We start from the raw sequence: 21,803 nt of genomic DNA on the forward strand, positions 1-21,803 counted from the left end.
CGATTATCTTTTGAATTATTTTTTATTATGGATCTACTTTTGAATTATCTTTTAATATGTAATCATGTATTTTTGGATTAACTTTTGAGTTGATGTAATTTATGAAATTATAGAGTTAAACCCTCGGTACAACCTGATTCAACCGATTGAACCATTTTTTAGCTTGATCCGGTTGATTTAAAAATTGGACTTTTTAAAACATTGGTTTCCATGTAACTATCGTTGTTGATCCGACCTTGATTTCATCTCTTGCCACCAGATTTGTCTAGAAAACACTGGCGTCGCCGCCACAGTCGGAGCATGGCAGGGAAATCGATAAACCACCACTGATCCAAGATTGTGGCCTGGAATCTACCGTGTAATGTCGTCTACTGTAAAGCCTTCACGTTGCCCGAACCCTAATTGATTACTCGATACGTGTTATGGTTTCTCGTCGGTGATGAGAGTGTCGGTGCCGACGATGGCGTTAAATTCGCTGGAGGTACGACGCTATTGACCGGAGAAATATTTGATTCTGGTGGATTCGAATGGACTTTCGTCTACATGCATATATATCGAATGAATCACTGCTTGACGAATCGATGTAAAAGTTGGCCGGAAACCGTCACACACTGTTGAGGGAGCGTTGCGATGGTTGTAAATGATCGTGTTAGTATGTAACGGCGCCGTTAAAAGCAATGTTTGGTTTGGTTTTGTCTTTTTAAACGGCACGTTGGTTTGGTTACTTATTTTCAAACGGTGCGTTGGCGGTTCCATTGTAAACTCATGAATCAAGTTGCTTTTTGTTCTCGTCGTGTCCGTTTGCGTTAAGTCTTTGGTGTCGGGTGTTGAAATTCTTTGTGTTCTCGTTTAGAGATTTGGTTGAAATTCAGAACACCGGTTCGAGAAAGGAGTCTGAGAGAAAGGCGTTGCAAGGGATTATTTATACGGCTTGTTGGTTGTTGTGGAAGGCCAGGAATAATCTTCGGTTCAATGGCAAGAGAAGCAGCGTGGAAGAGATCTTTAGTGATGTTAGGGCCGGTTAGTTTTCTTTGGTATAAGCATAGATGCAAGAAAGGTTTGTTAGTTTGGGCGGATTGGTGTAAATTTGTGAATATGTAGTTTTCTTGTTTGTTGTTGGCCGGCCCGGTTTTCGGGTTCGTGTGTTTCTAATGAAGTTCTCGTTTCAAAAAAAAAAAAAAAAATTGCTTTTTGTATTATTATATAATAATGTATAATACATAATTTCATAGAAAACGCGGTTTTGAAATTCAACTAATATGTAGATCCATAAATGTCAAACTAGTTGGGATCCGTCATTAATTATGCTTTGACTAGAAGTATCCTTTCACACAGAGATTCGATTGCACATCTCTGATTTTAATGATATACTATTAGGAAGTATTATCCAAGATCTTCGCTCTAGTCCTAATTATATTCATATTTGTAGTTATGTTAAGTGGTGAAGACAAAGAAACTGAATCAACCTCAACCTTAGAGTGGCCACAACCATGCCGCCAGCTCAAGTTGCCCGAGATTCAGCTAGCAACCCGAAACTTTGATGAGTCGTTGGTGATCGGGCGTGGGGGGTTTGGGAAAGTTTACAAAGGAACTATAGTTAGTGGGGGTAGGTGTTTAGTTGTTGCAATCAAGAGGTTGGATTCGACTTCTAACCAAGGTGCAGTAGAGTTTTGGGTTGAAGTTAAGATGCTATCTAAGTTAAGGCACTGCCATTTGGTGTCTTTGATTGGTTATTGTAATGATGGGCGAGAAATGATCCTTGTGTATGAATATATGCCTCTTGGAACACTTGAAGATCATCTCCACAAACTTGAAAAACGTCTACCTTGGAATCGACGACTTAAGATATGTATAGGGGCTGCTCGGGGGTTAGATTATCTTCACACTGGTACGGGTATTGAGCAAGGTGTTATACATCGTGACGTGAAGAGTTCTAATATATTGTTGCATAAGAGTTGGGCAGCTAAGATTTCAGATTTTGGGTTATCTAAAGTAGGTCCGACGAATCAGCCATCAACTTATGTCAACACAATGGTCAAAGGTACCTTTGGTTATCTTGATCCAGATTACTTTTATACGGGCAGGCTGACGAGAAAGTCTGATGTGTATGCCTTCGGGGTTGTACTATTTGAAGTCTTGTGTGGGAAACGGGCAGTTGATAAAAGTATTGATGAGGAGCAATGGGGTTTAGCAAGGTGGGCTCAAGATTCAATCAAAGAAGGGAGGCTAAAACGAATAGTTGATCCCAGTATAAGGGGGAGAATATCGGCTAAATGTTTAAAAGAGTTTGCACAACTTGCAGACCGTTGCTTGCATAGTCATCCTAAGCAACGTCCTACAATGGCTGAGGTTGTAGTTGGTCTTCAGTCTATACTAGCTTTACAGGAGAAGATCAATAGCGCATCGCATCCAAGGAGCATCACCATATTTGGTAGAAAGATGCCGATGTTTCTCTCTCCATCCAATGGGGAAAACTATGGTATGATATTTTCTTCCTGTTTTTAATGTTTGTTTTCATACAAACTGGTTTTGTTGAATGATATCTATATATATGGTCTTTTATGTATGTAGATAGAAGCTTAAATCCCTCCGAGTCTCACTTCGATCCTGATGGAAGCAAAAGTAGAAAGTTACACAAATATGATTTTCTCACTATCAGCATTGCAACTGAAAATTTCCGCGAGGCTAATAAAATTTGGGAAGATCAAAATGAATCCATGTACCAGGTATTGTATCTTGATTAACGAGCAACGACATAATTATTTGGTTTTCTAAAGGTTGTTTTTATATCTCTGAGAGTATGAGTCAATATAATTCTTTTTCAGGGCATGCTACAAAATGGACAAAGAATAGCCATTAAAAAACTCTATGGTACCATTCATGAACATATTTATAATGAGTTATCGGTGAAGCTTGAACATGAGAATTTGGTTCGGCTGCTTGGATATTGCATAGAACAAACAGCTGGTTTCCTGGTCTATGATTTTGCCTTGTACAAAAGTCTGGATCACTTTATATTTGGTATAATTTTGTATTTTGAAATGTATCATATATTAGAGTGAGGTTTGCACGAGAACTGTTAAATAATTATGAACCAAAGGAACTACGTTTTGTCCCTTGGATCATATTTGAATGGATGGTTGAGATCGCTCTACTATGTCTTCCATTCCATGAATCGCAACCGTCCCCTCCTTTTTGTTTTTCATGATCATAGTCTATAAAGTGGTTTCTTTAGTTTCTAGTTATTTAATGATTCTCACTTGAACTTACACCTCACCCATGGTTACAACTTACAATAATTACTATCACCTTTGTTATTTATGCTTGTAGATCCTCTGAAGCGTAATCTTTTGGACTGGAATAAACGCCACGAAGTAATCCTAGGTGTTGCCAATGCACTTCTTTACCTTCATAAGCATGCTCCTGTTCGGATTGTACATGCTAATGTCAGACCCGAGAACATTCTTTTTAATGAAAACATGAACCACAAACTGTCATATGTAGAGTCAGAAATATATTTAGCAATCAATGGGACTGACTGCATTAATGTGGATAAAATATGTGGCACCATGTAAGTACAAAACTAGTTTTACCTGAGTTTCGAAATATATTGATAAGGAGAAATTGCATATGTTATAACAGGGTAGGGATCCTGTACATTAATCCAGAAGTGTGAGAAGTGTAGTGTAACACTATATATAACACCATATAAACACCGTATAACACTATGTAACACCATATAAACACTGTATAACACTATATAACAAATATAACACTATACATCTATCATAGACATGCTATCAGACAAAATATAGTGTTATATTTGTTATATAGTGTTATATAGTGTTACATAATGTTATATGTGTTACATAGTGTTATACGGTGTTTATATAGTGTTATAATACACTTCTCACACTTCTGGATTAAGGTACAGGATCCTCTATCTGTTATAACATTAACCTTCAAGGGGCAATGGTAAGCGCCTGAGCAGGGTATTGGTGAGGCCCATGAGTTTTCATGACAAGTTCTCATGGTTAACCAATAAAAAATGCATTTGTTATTAAACCTTTTTTAGGTACATGTTTGTTATATGCTCTGATTGTATTTTTCAAATGCTGATAATTCATACTGTACTTGACCAACAGGGGATACATGGCCCCAGAGTATATGATAGAAGGTTATGTCTCAACTAAGACCGACGTCTTTGGCTTTGGTCTGTTGGTTTTAGAAACTATTAGCGGTCAGAGAAACTACAAGCACTATCCACTGACCGATGAAAACTTTGTACAGTATGTAAGTTTTTGATGATTGAGTCCATCATTAATATCACTTTGTTGGTCTTGTTTATATGATCATATCAAGGATTCAAGATTGTGTCTTTGTTGAACTGTTGTAGACTTGGAAGAGTTGGTTGAAAGGAAGAAATTCATATATAATTGATCCAACAATTGTTGTGGACTCAAGATTAATATCAAGATTCATCCAAATTGGGCTGCTGTGTGTTCAAGCAGATGAAACTGATAGACCAACAATGGATGAAGTTGTTGGCATGCTGGTTAGCAGCTCGCCTCAAGATCTTGCTCTTCCTAAAAATCCAGTGTCATCATGGATGATAGAAGAGGTTTCAGATGATACGAATGTCGCCTCTGATGACTATGATCCTGGGCAAGTTGAGGAGTTTGAATCTGAGCTTATAATAGAGAGATGGCGGTAGCCAAGGGTAACCGAGACTATTTTTGGGTATGCAACGACACTAGAGGGCCAGGAATGATAACTTTAATAGTCGATATATAAAATAGAAACCATTTTTAAGTAAATACTACACACATCAAGATTTGTGTATCAGACTTTTCCTGATCGATAATCACGTATCAGATTTTATTCGGTACAGATTTTATCAATAAATTCATTGTTGGCACCTATTTGCCTCTTCATTATGTGAGGTGGAGGTGGTTGGTTTCTCAAAGTACATGTACGAAAGGGCTTGTAGCCCAATGATATCAATGTGTTTCATTGGTATCCCTCTCCCGAGTGGTAAGGGTTCAAGTGTCATCGGAGACAAGTAGTGTAGATTTTCAAAGTAGGTGTCGTTTTCCATTAAAAAATAAATAAATAAATAATAAATGAAAACATGGTACATGTTACAAAAGAGCAGCCAGAAATGCTATGAATTGATTTGGTAGGTGATACACGACCCAAATGTCGCTAAAGTCGTGGCTAGATGTGTGAATTTCTTTTGAAATTACTATAAAGAGGTTATATGGTGAGTTGTCTGGTACTAAAGAAATTGGTATCAAGATTCAAGACTTAATTTCTCATTAACAATAATCGAAAATTGATACACCTTTTGTTTAAAAGAAAAAGGAAATAATAATCATGGCTAAAATAACAGTGTGGGAACTACAACGCCATTGCACCATTGCAATAGGTGAAGGTTGGAGAAGATGATGTTTCGAACCACTCGGATTTGGCAAATTAGTCGTTTGTCTATATATGGGTATTGGAGGGAATACAATGAGAGGGAAAAATTAAAGGAATGATTAAAATAAACGACAAAATGACAAAAATGCCCCACATTAACTAAGGACAATGGATGGGGTTAAGTCAATTGGACTAAAAATGCAATGTTGAAAACTTTTTAAACCCACATGCGACAAATGAAACCTTTGGATTAAACTGGCAAAACTGTCCAAACCACATAGACTAAATCAGGTCAAACATAATACATTTTCATTCAACGGTTTGAATTCAGATTACTCTACGTTTCAACGTAAATTTAGTTCTGAAACGAGTCAGGTTGTAGACTGTAATTTATTACGTCGCGTACGGCGCCACCATACAGGCAGGTAAAACAACTAGTTATTTTTTTAAACTGAAAAGTGGATTAAAAATTATTATTAATAAGCTCTTTACAACTCTTTGAACAAAACAATGACAATCCTTAAAAAACCATACTAAATCATCGCTCACAATAATACATTATGAACATTGTGAGCATAACATACAAAGATCACCTGTGTAACTCAAAGAAAAAGGATATTCATACCTTTAAGTATAAAATAAAAAAAAGATTAAAAAAATTATAAAAGCATTGATTTTACAGTGTTCTCTTCAACCCAGTATATTCTCTTTGCATTCCCACATCCATAAAAAAACATGGAAACACTTTTTCTGCCAGGAGATGAAATCGCACCTCGGGGACCGTGACATGTGAAACTTCGGTAACAACTTTTTCAAAGATGTTTCGTTTGTCTCTTTGATGGCCCTCCGGGAAATAGCTTCATTATCCATCCTAGAACTCTTTCCACGACCTATCCCGATTGTAAAATAAATTATAAAGCGAGTTTATAATATACGGAAATGTGGTCGAATGTAACTAGCGGTGGCAAAAATGAATGAAATTTAGAGATGAGCAAATGGTACCGGGTACCAGTACCGAATTTACCGAACCGGGTACACTTTCGGTACCGACTTTTGAGATTTTCGGTAACAGTTTTTACCCTCAAATACCGGTACCGTACCAGGTATATTCGGTACCGTACCAGGTATATTTGGTACCGTACCAGGTATATTCGGTACCGGTACCCACTTTTGGGGATTTTAGGTTCCGGTACTTTCTGTACCGGTCGGTACCGAGCTCTACCCTAGAACGAATCAGCAAGGTAGATACGGGTCAAAATGTCAAAACAGGTATGGATCAGGTTGTGTTGACCCGGGACACTTATTGTGCGTCAAAATGATTAAACGCATTATATTATTTCGGGATATCTGATTTAAATAACCCCAGCCCAATTAGCTTAGCTGACGTCAGATGCCACGTCACTAAAAAAGTGCCACATCGGCAAAAAGTTAACTGGGTTAGGGTTCAGTTAGTTTGGGAGTGCGAGAGGAAAATAAGTTGAAGTTGGGAGTGTTATCGGCCGAATGGTGAAAGTTGGGGTTATTTAAATCCAATATCCCTATTATTTCAATAATCTATTTCGTTTTAATTAAACTTAGGAGGATTTCATAATCCATCAAAAGTGCACTTTGGGGGTGTTTGACCCGTATCTTTTAAAGCTAAATCAGTTTCACTTTTAACCCGTTAGATATAAAGCTTAAACTCATTCGACCCATTCATAAGTTAACGGGTCAATATTGCCAACTTCAAAAGTAAGTAACAACGTATTTGCAATTACGAAAAGCAGTGTTGTACCTCGTCACCTTCGTCAGCATAGGGCGTATTATCAACCGCGTTACGAGGAACAGGCTTTCTTTGCGGGATATTATCACTCACCATACTCTGAGAAGTCAACAACTCTAATCTTTGTGTTTGAACTTCAAGTTTATGTGATAGTTCCTTGTTCAAATCCTTCATAATGCAAAAGAATATGTAAAACAATGTTTTACACTAGTTTTTTTATATCGCACGTTGCGGCAAAACCGAGCAAATGATAATGTAAAACAAACGTGATTTGAAAATAAAGTATGTTGTTTAGAAAGTCAAATCATTAAAACGATTTAGTTTATCATCGTACCGTTTTATGATACCAAATAAATACTTTATTTTGAGTATAACCTCGTTTTAACAAAACTTATAACGGAATGCCGGGGAAAGAAATCAAGCACAAGTACGTACTTTAGTTTTTAGAAAAAAAGTTATAAACGTAACTTATTAAAGAAGTATCAAATTAATCGATAAATTAATATATGTTAAAAAAGAAAAAAAAAAAAAAAAACTATTAAAAAAGGTAAAGGAAATAGATGTTTAAAAAAATATGTTATTAAAATTAAATATAATAATAAACTATTATAATATATTAAATAATAAAATAATAAAAAACTATATATTATTATAAAAATAAAGTTACTATTCATCGTCCCTCGAAATCAATATATATATATATATAATAGTGCAACATGTAAACTATAACCATAACATAATAACGCGTGTATTGCGTATCTGAATCTCTACAACATACCTTCAACTTGGAACTTAACGATGATTCAGTTGACAAAGCTTTCACTAGTTCTTCTTTTTCCAACGCTAACTGAAACCAAAAAACCGTAACGATATTTATAAATAAAAAAATTATCAGTGGGGTCAAAAGTCATTCACAAAATCTTATTAAAAACTTATTTTTAAGAACTCGAACTACCTCTGAAATAAGCGTGTTGATATTTTGAATCGTATTCATCTGATCTGGAGGTATACTTGAAGATGAAACTTCAAGACCAAGATTCCTACTTAGTGACGGCAAGAAAGCGTCGCTTTCACCAAGAGTAGCTTGTGTTGCAAGGTTTGTGGGAGCAGCTAATGCGTCTTCACTCTCATCTACGAATCAATAAAGATATCAAAATGTAAATAGAAGAAAAGCTAGTACATTAATGTAAGGAATAACAAGCACATTACAAATTATTCTTTTTGTTCTTAAACTAGTATTTTGACCCACCGCACGTTGCGGTGGCATTGAAACTTAAAGTAACTCGAACTTATACCGTCAAATATTTGACCTGACTCATTTTCAAACAAAATTTACGTCAAAACGTAGATCAACTGAAAACGTACATGAAAATAAGCACGGAAACATATTATATTTGACCTGACTCATTACCGAGAAAGTTAACGTCGAAACGTAAACCAACTTGGATTTATAACGAAACGTACTTAAAAATAAGCACGTAATGAATAGTTTTTTTTTACGTTAAAAAATGGTACCAGTCGTTGCGGAGTCAAAACGTAAAGTACCTCGAATTTATACTGCCTAGTGAAAATGTATTATATTAGACCCGACTCGTTTCTGAACAAAACGTAGACCAACCAAGAACAAAACGTAGACCAACCAAGAACAAAACGTAGACCAACCAAAAACATACATAAAAATAAGCACGAAAACGTTTTATATTCGACCCACGTACATAAAAATAAGCACGTAAAACTCGAGGGGATCCAAATGACAGTTTACAAATTTTTAGAAAGCTGAGGGGGTGTAAGTGGCAATGCTAAAAGTTGAAGGGTTGAACACACACACACACACACAAAACCATGGATGCCATTGTTGTAAATATGGCAAAAAACAATTCAAAATAGAGGTCGTGTTAGGTACTATTCCTAAGACACCCTCTTTTGTTATATTAATAATAATAATAATAATAATAATAATAATAATAATAATAATTTGTAAATGTTATAAGTTACTGGTAACTAAAGTTACCTTTTACGATGAGGAATTTATTTTTGTATATTATGGCATTAAAAAATCACATACCGAGATCATCGGTAGACGTTGATGCTTCTTTTCTAGCAGTTTGACTCTTCTTAATATCCACCGAATTCCCGCTAATTGGAGGAGCATTCCATAGCTTAGATTGCATGAGTTTTTTCTCTGTTCATAATTTATTTTCGCATTTACACAAAATCATCAGGATCACAACATACATTAACGAAAACAATGCAACAAAAAACAAAGCCAGCATGATTATGACGTCACCGTAACACTGTAAGCAATAAACGGTACATATTACTTAACATATATATACCTTCTTGTAGAGCGTGAATAGTCGACTGTAGATCTTGGCGATCCTTCTCCAGGGTGGATATTTTTCTCCTGAATGTATTTTAAATATAAATTTTCAACTATCCAATGGCATAACAATAAGAAACGTTACTGTTCTATAGCGATTTAAACAAGTATCGTGTCGCAGTTCTTTGTTCGACGAATATGTAGACCCTACTTGAAAAATATAGAATACTAAACTAACAATAACTGAGTAGTACTTTAAAGCCATAAGCTCAGACCGTACTTCTGTGACGACATTTCAGCTTCCAAATTTTCCAATTGTCGCTCCAGTTTCAGTTCATTAGACCTCAGTCTGAGTGCCTACAATAAAAGGCGTGTATAAACAGCTACTACCGTAGTCAATACAGAGAATGATACGAGTGTATACTGTATAGTACCTTCTCCTCTAATCCAATAACCTCAGAAGCGAGTAACTTAGCACGTTCATCGGCTGCACTACATTCTAACTGGGCGTTTCCATACTCGGTCCTCACAGCCTGAAGTTCTACCTAGTCAAATAAAAATTTAACAAGAATTATCAAAAAAAAAAAAAAAAAAAAAAAACGAACATATGCCAAGACAGTAAGAAAGTTAATGCCACACAATTGCTACTGATAATTGCATCTTATATAACAGACTAACCAGCTGAGCATTAATTTCGTCCTGCAAGCTTTCTATATCGGCCTTTAACTGGTTGACAAGACCTCCCTGCGAAGAAAAAAAAACAAATATTAAAGAGACGAAAACAATTGAAATTTATCAACTTTTCAATATAAGACATGCTTACATTTTGAAAAGAAAACAGTTTACTACCTGCTGGTTATAACTGTCGGTTAGTGCTGAGTTTTCGGTGGCTAAAGACTCGGCTAGAACTCGCGAAGCCTCAAGCGCTCGTTGCAAAGAGAACTTTTCTTGCGTAAGATCTTCAATATGCTGCTCAAGAAATAAGAAAAATGTAAGGAATAGCAAGACGTATATAGTTTGCAGCTTCTAGACATTTAGCAAGTGAAATAAACTATCAAATAATGTAAACATTATTTAAAAAAAGAGTAAAATGCCATTTTCGTCCCTGAGATTTGGCTATTTTTGCGACTTTCGTCTAAAGGTTTGTTTTTTTGCATCTAGATCCAAAAGGTTTAAGATCTTGTCATTTTCTTCCAACTCGTTAACTTCATCCATTTTTTAACGTCAAGTCGGGTATTTTCGTCTTTTAGACTTTTTTTGTGATAATTAAAGGGTTTGGGTGGGAAGAAAGTCAACAGAGGTGGATCTTTATTTCTTATAGTGTTTTTTTATTTTAATAAAAAATTCTAAAAAGGCAGAAATGCCCCTCATTTAACGGAGAAAAATAGATGGAGTCAACAAGTTGGGATAAAAATGGCAAGATTTCAAACCTTCTGAATCCAGATGCGGAAAAACAAACCTTTGGACAAAAGTCGCAAAAGCGGCCAAACCACACAGACAAAAATGGCATTTTACTCTTCAAAAAATTTAGACAAATAAAAAACATAAAATTATTAAACACGAAAAAATCATCAATAACTAAAGACGATGTCATGTTATTATAATAACCTGTTCCAAAGCAGCAAAATCTTCATTTTGTTTTGTAGAATCAAAACCGTTCTTTTTTTCCATTTCAAACTCACCGATACCCTGCCTAAATACGGAATTTTGAGAATCAGATGTAACACGAGCATCCACAGGGTGAACTTTTGAGCTAAACGGGTTGTCTTTATCTTTATCCGTCTCTGCGTTTTTAGACACGTTGATCAAATCAAGGAAAGACGGACGGGATCGTCTGCCAGCTAAGCCTGGTGACATAGACGCCTGATTGTATGAGGGTATAGCTTCAGATCTGCTGTTTGTAGATATAGATTCAGATGACCATAACGATGAGCTAGTTTCATTGGCTTGATGATGAAATAGGTTCTTATTATCCGCTGACGAAATTGGAGGATAACGATTCTCCGACACGTCTTGTATAGGTTTCCGAGCTTCAGGAGATGGATCTGAAAGTTTGAAGGTACGGTAAAAGTTAACTAACTTAACACTACGTAAAGATTGCTAGATGTGGCGTGTTGGGCAACGGGTCAAAACGTGTAAAAGTTACAAGTCGGGTTGGGTTGGCACGAAATACTATTTGTCAGGAAAAAATGGAAATTTATAAAAAAAAAATTTGATACAAACAGTGTCTCATTCTGCCCATTTCCTATAAAGCTATATTTTCTAATTCACATGTTTGACCCGTTAGAAATTAAAAAAAAAAAAAGAAAATATACTGGCATTGACTAGGGATGGAATCGGTACGGTACCCGTACCCATACCGAAAATACTGGTACTGAATTTGAACAAAACTAGGTACCGTCTGTATTGTACGCTAGTACGGGTACCATGGTTTTAAAAAACGGTTGAGGCGTGCGCCTCAAGGCGTGCCTCAAGGCGAAACGGCCAAAAAACGATTCTGAGGCGCGCCTCAGGGAGTTTATACTGTATGTGCGCCTCAGGGGTTTTTGATATTTGTTTTTGATGTTTTTGAGTTTGTGTGTCAATTTCAAGCAATTTATGTGTGTTTTTGATTATTTTGAAGAATTTGATGATGAATTTAGTTAGTATTACTATTTTTATAAGATATATAGTATTTCTATTATTTTTTAACTCCGCCTCGGGCGGCTTACGCCTCGGTTCGCCTCGAGGCTTACGCCTCTTGAGGCGAAGGGAAAACGCCTCAAAACTCATTTCCGATTTTTTAAACCTTGACGGGTACCAAATAGGTAAAATCAATACGAGTACCATAAATACCATAATAAGAAATAAAACATAATATGAAAATTCGGTACCAGTGCCATTTTTTACTCGTACCCGTATCGATACCGAAAGTACCGAATACCGAAATCAATAAAACTGGGGTATCGATACATGTACTGAATACCTAAAATCGGTACCGATACGGGTACGGGTATTTGGAAAAAAAGTTCATCCCACGTATAGCAGTCAAAATTACAATCTCTAAAATTTACCATGTTCATGAAAAGAAGAAAATAAAAATTACCTCTATATGCCGGGACATTAGCTGGTTGATGATTACCATAACTAAAGTTGTTAGCAAACGAAGAACCGTTTGATCTCTCGGGAGAAGTCTTAGCAACTGAAACTTGAGCGGTTACACGAGTTGCATCGGTAAAATCCTTTAAACGTTCATCTCTACTACTTTTAAAGGAGTCTTCCTGCCTTATATTCCTAAAATGATTATAACTGCTATATATATTCTCTTCTGGGTGATTAAACGCTTTATTTTTTTCGGGATCCAGTTCATAAGGTGCTTTATGATCCAACTTTCCGTCAGTTGAAGGTTTACTGAAATCGCTTATAGGGTTAACGTCGGGTTCGGCTTCAACAACGTTTATTGTTTTCTTTTCATTTTTTCCAACTTGAAAACCTGAACCGGAATCAGATGAAGCGTCTGTTATCGCCTGAACGGAATCGGACACTGTCGGTTTTGTCTCCTGTAGGTCACCGTTAGCAGAATGGGCAGAATTACTAGCTGCGGCTTTTTTGGCTGCTGCTTTCTTTTTACGAAACTCCTCTAGCTGTAAATGCAAAGCAAGCAAAAAGCTTTAATTAACTACAAAATGTCAACGACACTGAAACCATCATTGAGTTTAAAATGCAAACGAAACGCCACTTTAGCAAAGCACGAAGCTTGTATCAGTACTAAACAACTTCATTGAAATCCAAATTTGAGCATTTGGATTGACACTTTAATGCAAACAAACTCCCTCCCATAGTTTTCAACAAAGCAATTCAACTATAACCAATTCGAAATACGCACCGTAAACATATGTATAATTAGAATCTTGGTTTAAAAAAGCGTGAAGGGCACAAAAGCGACAAGGTCTAAAATCAAAGCGCGAAGCGCAAATCGCAAAAGCGACGGGCTTTTCGTGCGTGAGGCGCAAGGTGCTTATATATTTTTTTATATATATCCTATAGGATTTTTAGCATTCCTTACCCAAAATATAGTGATAAATAAGGTTTATATATGATTTAATGTATAAATCACTTAATGTACAACCATTTTAGCTACAAGTATAAACTTTAAAGCCCAAAAACACCTTCTGTACAAAAAGCGCGCGCCTCAGTGGGATTTTTTTTCCAAAAAAGCTCGCTTTTTGTCACACAAGGCGCAGCTCTTTGCGCCTAGGGTCGCTTTGCGCTTAAGCGCGCTTAAGGCGCGTTTTTTAAACCAAGATTAGAATGTGTTTCTTATGTTTTCCTCACATTTTTCTTTCATGCCAAATTCCATGTACACCTAATAAACCGCCTTCTTAGTTCTCAACCCATGTTACATGTTTTGTGAAAAATCACACCCTTCCAAAAGATGCTTCATATTTAAACTTTTAAGCACCAAATTTGTGAACTTAAATAAAGTAATAAAACCCAAACCCCTAAGACCCAAAGCTTTGTTTTTAGTAGGATCGGTTTTACTATCCAAAAGGGTTGCTGCGCAGCTTGTTGCCTGTTTACCTGCCATTTTATCGTAATCGTCCTTCTTACGTTTAACATAAAGTTCACATAAAACTAAACCTATAATTGGCCAATTAACAATCATATTAAAATCTACATAACAAACAACTCATACATAAAATAATTCTTTAGAAACCAACCTCAAACTGCAAATTCCAACTACATTAACCAAATGACACAATAAAAATATCCAATAATTAAACAAAAAACAAGAAATTACAAAAGGGGTTTGTTTGATAAAAGAACAACATACCCGCTTCTTGCCAGCTTCCAATTGCTGTTGCTTCTTCGATGAAACGGTGGAATTATCCGAAGCCATTCAATCGAGATCACAATCTGAAAAGGGGTGACCAAATACGGATAATCGGAAATGGGGTTTTGTGTAGAATTTGAAATCATGCAAAGGATGTTGATTACATAAGCATAAACCCTGATTGGATTGATTGATTTGCAGATAGAGGGTCCGATCTAGTCGGAGAGGGAGAGCCGGGTTGTCGATTTTGGGTATGTTGGTTTAGATCTCTCTCTCTCTCCCTCTACCGATCTTCGTCTCTCTCTCCTTTGTTTCTTGTATTTTCGATTTATCTTACGTTACTCCAACGCCTCTTTTGATGCAAGGATGGTAAAATGTAAAGGGTCGTATTATTGACATATTTTGAAAAATTAAATCCACACACACTAATACGCTTTGTATATGCTTATATGATGTGTATTAGGTTAAATTTAATTTTTAATGTCAGTCAAAGGCTGACATTGTCTTCTCATGCGAACTAATACGTATTGCATAGGCTTATACGATGCGTATTAGTCATAGGTTGTCTATCAAAGCTGACAAATAGGGTTCACATGCAAACTCTATACGGATCGTATAGGTCTATATGATCCGTATTAGTGTACGAGATTACTTTTTGTCGCTCACCAGGGACATAAAGTGATTGAAAGAACATTGTGTCAGCCCTATACGGGTCGTATAGGCATATACGACTCGTATTGGTCTGTGCAGGGCCGGCCCTGAGAATTCATGTACCCTGTTCGAGCTCGAAAAACGTGCCCTTAGGTCTTAACTAAATAAAAAATTTAAACTAGTTTTTCATACAACTTTGAACCGTTGACAAAAATACAGCATTCGATAAACAATGCAATTAACAAAATACAAACTCTAGTATTCGAATGAATGACATACCGTAAAAACTAATAAGCTAATAGCGCTAATCAATGATTCGTGAATTCAACAATTGATTTTTAGTTGTTTACCTGTGAACTGATCTGACTTAGACACTCAATAATCGAAGGTTGTGCTGTGACGGTGAAATCGAAGGCCTGTTGGTTGTGTCTCTGATCGAACAACACCTAAAAAAATTGCAGAATGATGATGATCGAAGGCCTACAGTGCTCTGTCTCTGATCTCGATTATCCTGTATTCCTGTTCCTGTGCGACGTTTCATTACCCAGTCCCGGATGAAAGAGTTGCCGCCCAGAAGTCTTTTTTTTTATTGTTTTTAGAAAATATTTGGGTATTGGGCTCACTAATCTAATGAGCTAAATAGTTTAAACAATATGATTTTTTTAAGTGGATCTATGTTAATATTATTTTGGCTATACCCTATTAATTTTTTTTACTAATATCGGATTTTTTTTAAATTACGTGCCCTACGAAATCACGGGTCCTGTTCGGTTGTCCTCCCCGCCCTCCTTCAGGGTCGGCTCTGGGTCTGTGAATTCGCATTCTGCTAGGCCTTTATAAACGATAAAGGAAGACGAAGACGATTCATATTCGATTTGTCTTCTGTGAATTTTTCTTCGTTTTTTTCTTTATATTCGCTAACACCATGTCTTGGTTCAACCTTAATTACATTTTCAGCGAATCGTCAGACACAAACACAAGCGTGTTTATTCTGGAAAGCAGTATGGTATAGCATTTTTTAACTTGTTTTGTTTTTTTTTATGAAATACTTAGCACACCGTTTGTATTAGGAGGGATCTGATGTCCCTGATTATTACGATAGAAGAGGAAATGATGATCACTTGAAGGAAGTCGTGTCCTGCTTTCATCCCCATCATCATGAATCGTTGTTGCCAAACCTCATCTAGGTAAGTACTTATTTACTTTTTTCTATTCGGCGTTAAACTTACAATTACCTTTTACCCGTTGGGTTTTATTTTGTTTGTTGAGCCGCGCCAACCGTAGTTTGTTTGCTTGGTTACGTATAATGTAAATATCACACGTTGTGAATACGTCAACATAAAAAATAATACAAAATGCAACTATGATACGACACAATACCATACGACACGTCACGATGAAATATTAAAAAGTTAAAAATGTGATACGATACGCCACGATAAGCTATAATACGATATGTAACAATAAAAAAAATAAAGATTTTAAATTAATTAAAACAAAAATAACCAACAATAAACACCAATAACCAAACCCAAAACACCAAAAATCGAACACAACACACCAAAAAATCAAACCTCAAAAATTCAGGGCCTTAATACGCATTGTATAGGCCTATACGATGCGTATAGGCCAGCCGCCAGATAATCTTTGCACCTGTTAGTCTTTCATGTCTTAACTTTATCCAATACGAATCACATAGGCTTATACGATCTGTATTGGACTTCCAAAGTATGTGGATAGCCCAACGGTGTGCCAATAGAATCCTCGAATGTAAATATGACCACCTCTTGGATTATAATAATCCATAGTCCAATCTTCAAATATAAATATAAATAAATAAATATTGTTCACCTTTAAAAAAGTATTTTCTCGCTAGAACTCCACTAAAAAAAGTCAAGGTTTTTTTCCGAATTTCAAACTTACTTGAAACGGTGCTCTAAATGGCTTTACTTTTGTTAATCGGAAGTTTAAAGACCATAATTAAAGCACCTTTTCGTCGTTTGGAGCACTTTTCGAGGTAAGTTTTATATCAGTCGAATTGTACTCGTTTTGATTAAAAAGCCCTAAAGCATCATCAGTTTGAAATTCGAAAAAAAAATACCGGAGGTTTAGTGCGAAAAAAGGGGAATTGCCGGTTGCGATATTTAAAGGTGAGATTATTATTTGCCAACCACCCAAAGGCGAGATTACTAAACTCCAATTTCCCTATAAAGTATTTAAAAACCTAAGTAGTACGGTGCATTTATACGTATTGCATAAAGATTATCAGAAGTTATGTGAGAGAATAACAGAGGTGTAATTAGGGGTGTTCAAAACCGGATATCCGAAAATTCAGATATCCGAATTTCGGATATCCGATCGGATAGTGAATCCGGGATATCCAAATTTACGAAATTTAATTTTTATTATTTTATTATTATTATTTTTATATTCAGAACCGGATATTTCGAATAGTTTCGGATATCCGAATATAAGTTTTTGGATATTTTTCGGATATATCGGATATTTTTTCGGATACTTTTCAGATATTTTCGGATATTCAGATTTTCGGATGTTTTATTTATTTATGAATAATTCTTAGAAATAAAAAATATATGACTTAAACATCCTAATATTGTTAGAACCATTGCTAGTGATTGAGTGCAAAAAAGGGAGTGGAATGAGCTAGAGAATAACTCAAACACCCTAAAGTTACTGAACCCTAAAGTTACTGAACGACTCTCTCCACCCTAAAAAATAGGAGTGAAACTTAACAAAAACATTACAGCAACAAATATTGAAACTAAAATTACTCCTCTCCTGACGTTGTCACTCAAGTCTTCGATCTCTGTTTCAAACATTGAAAGGATTCATCTTTTATTTCCTCTATCTACTATACTTTGTACCACACCTGTTTTGCCATTAAAAATTTTCTTGTTTCGCACTTGCCATAATAAACTCCATAGCGTTTGTAAGCTTATTGCATTGACCTAATGCCTACCAGTATTATGTTTGACCTGAGGTCTCAGAGAGACAGAGACGCCTCTAAATAGAAGGATACTAGTTAGGGGACCCGGGGTGGAAATGTGATGGAACATAGCACGCATTATACAACTTCCAAACACCACCGCCACCTCCGTCTCTCACACGTCAAAATGAACACACGTTGAATATATCACACATTGTTGGGTGTTGAGTGGTGAGCATGGGTGGACCTACCCATTGGTCAGGGTGTGTGGCCGCACCCCTTGAAAAAAAAAATTAGTGTATATTTTTGGCAAAAAACCCGACCGCACCCCTTAAAAATATGGTTGAACACCTTCTCCGCACCCCAGCAAATAATTTATGAGTCCGCCACTGGTGGTGAGGGAAATTGTTGGGTGTGGTGGTGAGTGATGGGTATTTCCACTAAAATCCATCACTAGTGATGGAATAATGGTTGATGACATGGCAGAACTTGATTGGAAGTTGTGAGTGAGTGATGAGTGATGACCACCCCTGCCCCTACACCTTGCTGTTCGGCCCCATGTGTAACAACCCTCACAAAAAAAATTAATATTTAGTATGATAATTATGCAATAAGGAAACCCTAATTAAGTTTAGTATGATTAATTAATCAGTTAATCAATATTAATTAAGCTAACAAGATTAATTAAGCTAAGTAAGGTCTATTAAAAATAGATATATATGAGGTCGTATAAGAACGTTTAAAATTAATAATAAAATATATTATTTTTTTTCCTTACTCCGTTTTTAATGAAACTTAGGTTAAAACGTAGATAAAAATATGCTCGTTCTAAAGACATATTCGTCGTTTTATAAAACGTTATATTTTAAAAGTTATACAAGAAAAACGAGTTAAGCAGCTGAAATAAAATAACTAAGCTAGCTAGCTAGCACGTCAAGCTAGCTAGCAAGCACGTCAACTTATCCCACATCGACCAGAATTGTGAATTGAGGTGCTTGCCTGCTTGCTATAAATAAGAAGCTTAGGATTCATTTTTCTTTGCTCATTTCTCTTCTTCTTCTCTCTATACGTTGGTGTTCTAACCAATAATCACTCAATCGCTATTACGATTCATTTTCCGAGTGATCAATATATCCAAGGAATGCCTAAGTGCCGCCCACATTGGGTTATGCTTTGTCGTTTGTCGGTAATCCGATAAATGAGTTGAAGCATTGTACTTTGTCGTTGTCGATAATTCGATAATGAGTTGAAGTACTATACTTTGTCGTTTGTCATTTTGATAAATGAGTTGAAGTATTGCACTTGGTCATTCATTGTGAGAATTTGATCTCGGGAAATTATCGTAACTGCTGTATTAATCATTACCCCGGTTTTTGTGAAATTCGTTAAGGTTCGAATCTCATGACTACCGTTAAGGTTTGATTTGGGTTTTACACCAATACGTATTCTATTCTGTTAAACCACCAAAAACACTCCCAACTACACCCTTACAATCAAACAAACTATTAAATCATCAGAAGATCCAGAATAATAAATGCCTAATTATCGAAAGAAGTAGAATCGAGAAGTTTGTTAATTCAATCCTGCATGCTGAATTGTGAGTCATTCTCTTTTTATCAATTGTTTTACAATACTCCAAACCAATTTTTTTAAGTTATAATTACAGTGATTAAGTTTATGTAATCACCAAATTACATCCGGTATGTGGGGTATTGTGCACAGTATTATTATTGTTTTAATCACATTAGGTGGGCGAGCCTAAAAGAAAGTGATATACGTCACTCATTGGGCCAGCCAATGGTGATATGACCACAGTCACAGAGCTGGTCTGTGACAAATACCTATTCTTGAAATGTTGGTTGATAATAAACATATGTAAAAACTCTTAATACTGTAAATTATAACAAATGTGTCGTTTTCAGTAAAATGAATGAACTCACTCAGTATTTCCCGCTGACAAAATCTTTTTAAAACGCGTTTCAGGTAATTACAGTAGATTGGAGTAAGGATTGGATTCGGCACTAAAAGACTTCAAGAAGTGGCTTATTTTATTAATTAAATCAACTTAAGAAATATTGTTTTCATTAAAAGCTACCTTTGTAAAACATGGAATTTATTCCATCTATTTCAATAAAAATCCGGTGTTTCTAAACTCTGATATTTTCCTAACTCACGGTCCTGATGAAATTTCCGCTGCAATGTTTTTAAAATAATCACCGGTACCACTGGACTGCTCACGGCACCGATTCCGGCTAGATGGGGTCGGGGGTCGTGACAGAAGGTGGTATCAGAGCTAAGCCACTACTTTAAGCCTATAAAGTGTTGTGATAACAATACTTAAGCTTAAATAAAAGAGTTAGGAGATTGCTATTAACTTAACTGGTAGCACATCTGATAGCATTTAGACTTGCACATAAGAAAAGATGCCTTAGTATAAGCTAAGCCACTTGTTTACGCAAATAGGTATTATAATAATACCTAAGCTTAAAAGGAAATTTAGAAACTTAATATTAGCTGATAACACTCTGAATGATATTTAGACCCGAGCATAAGAATTTTTTTCCTAATATAAATTTCAAGATAAAATTTCTTATATAAGTATAAATAAGTATAATTGGTATTTCGTAAGAATAACGACTAGCAGGCAATAGCATTTAATTGCTATTTATTCTTGTTTATTGATATTATGTGGTCTAGAATAAGATATGTTATGGGAATACAAATTTTCTTGATTCTGGATAAAAGTCCTAATAAAAGAGACGCTTTTAAAAATTTTGAAAAGATACTATTTATGGGAAATAGAAAATTTTCTCCGGCAAAACTGGGTATAGAGTAGCAGACTCTCCAGCTTGTCCGGATATACTGAGATTACCTCTCCGGCGCGAACCGGGTAAGATGGGGTATATATAAAATGTCAAACAAGTGACAAGATTTCCCTAAATAAGTATCATGGCCTGATATCAGACTTGTTTTTGGAAATAAGAATCTGTTAACTACATTAACCTTATAAAGGGTATGTATATTACAGCATTTGAAATATATATAGATATGTATATCTATAAGAAATTTCAAAAGCCATAACAATTGATAATTAGGGATAAAGCACAAGTATATGTGTCAATAATAAATTTAGATTCCTCTATCAAGAATCTCTTACCTATATCGATATCAAACATTATTTTGTTTTATCATCTACCTCGTAACTCGAGCAACAATAATAAATGGAAACCCATTAAGTTGGGACACCATCAAAAATATAAGAATTACCAATACGTTACCATAAATTATTAACGCCATAAATTATGAACGCAAGTAAAGTTGTGCTAATACACAAGAAAACACATGAACCTTAAATTATACGTCCACAAAGGTCAAAGTATATCACATACAAAGACCTTTGGAAAATATAAATTAGGCACGATGACACCAATACTAATTCTGTTAGTAGAAAACTACTAATCCAAAAAGAAGCACTTTGCCATATGATCCTACAACCGACATAAATCTCGCTGAGGTACGTTGTAACAAGATTTCACAATTATCGGTGCACAGTATAATCAGAGTCATAATTATCATCACTACAAAAGGAATCATATACCTTTGCAAATTCCCTATTTTATTTTTATTCAACATTCCCTGGTAATGTCACTTAACACGAAATTCCAGCTAAAGTTTTTATATTTCTTTTCGTTGAAATTCTGACTTTTACATATAAAAAGTTGACTTTCGCATTTCTACTTCCTCTAATAATCGTCATATCATGAAGATTTCTTTCATAATAGCAAATATTGATCCATTTCGTTTCTTGGTAAATCCACACGATACACATGCACTATTTGTTGCATGTGGTTCATTTGAGTTATAAGACCCTAGGAAGGCATCCTTTCAA

General features: G+C 35.6%; 2 protein-coding genes across 2 annotated transcripts; one reads left to right on the forward strand and one right to left on the reverse strand.

Moving 5' to 3' along the window:
• Nucleotides 1-1,345: 1,345 nt before the first annotated feature.
• On the forward strand, nucleotides 1,346-4,920 carry LOC110894137 (LEAF RUST 10 DISEASE-RESISTANCE LOCUS RECEPTOR-LIKE PROTEIN KINASE-like 2.5). Its single transcript, XM_022141324.2, has 6 exons — nucleotides 1,346-2,479; nucleotides 2,572-2,726; nucleotides 2,826-3,021; nucleotides 3,331-3,571; nucleotides 4,146-4,293; nucleotides 4,397-4,920. Exons 1-6 carry the CDS (start codon nucleotides 1,432-1,434, stop codon nucleotides 4,712-4,714), a joined length of 2,106 nt encoding a protein of 701 aa, XP_021997016.1. The 5' UTR covers nucleotides 1,346-1,431; the 3' UTR covers nucleotides 4,715-4,920.
• A 1,012-nt stretch (nucleotides 4,921-5,932) lies between these two features.
• LOC110894139 (protein BLISTER) lies at nucleotides 5,933-14,673 on the reverse strand. Its single transcript, XM_022141327.2, has 13 exons — nucleotides 14,317-14,673; nucleotides 12,589-13,126; nucleotides 11,112-11,548; nucleotides 10,353-10,472; nucleotides 10,182-10,247; nucleotides 9,938-10,048; nucleotides 9,784-9,860; nucleotides 9,520-9,587; nucleotides 9,249-9,365; nucleotides 8,139-8,314; nucleotides 7,962-8,030; nucleotides 7,196-7,351; nucleotides 5,933-6,311 (listed from the first exon to the last, which is right to left on the reverse strand). The coding sequence occupies exons 1-13, from the start codon at nucleotides 14,380-14,382 to the stop codon at nucleotides 6,234-6,236; spliced, it is 2,079 nt and encodes a 692-aa protein (XP_021997019.1). The 5' UTR covers nucleotides 14,383-14,673; the 3' UTR covers nucleotides 5,933-6,233.
• Between the last annotated feature and the right edge of the window lie 7,130 nt (nucleotides 14,674-21,803).

The sequence above is a fragment of the Helianthus annuus genome, chromosome 12 (genome assembly GCF_002127325.2).
Source record: "Helianthus annuus cultivar XRQ/B chromosome 12, HanXRQr2.0-SUNRISE, whole genome shotgun sequence".
Classification (NCBI taxonomy): domain Eukaryota; kingdom Viridiplantae; phylum Streptophyta; class Magnoliopsida; order Asterales; family Asteraceae; genus Helianthus; species Helianthus annuus.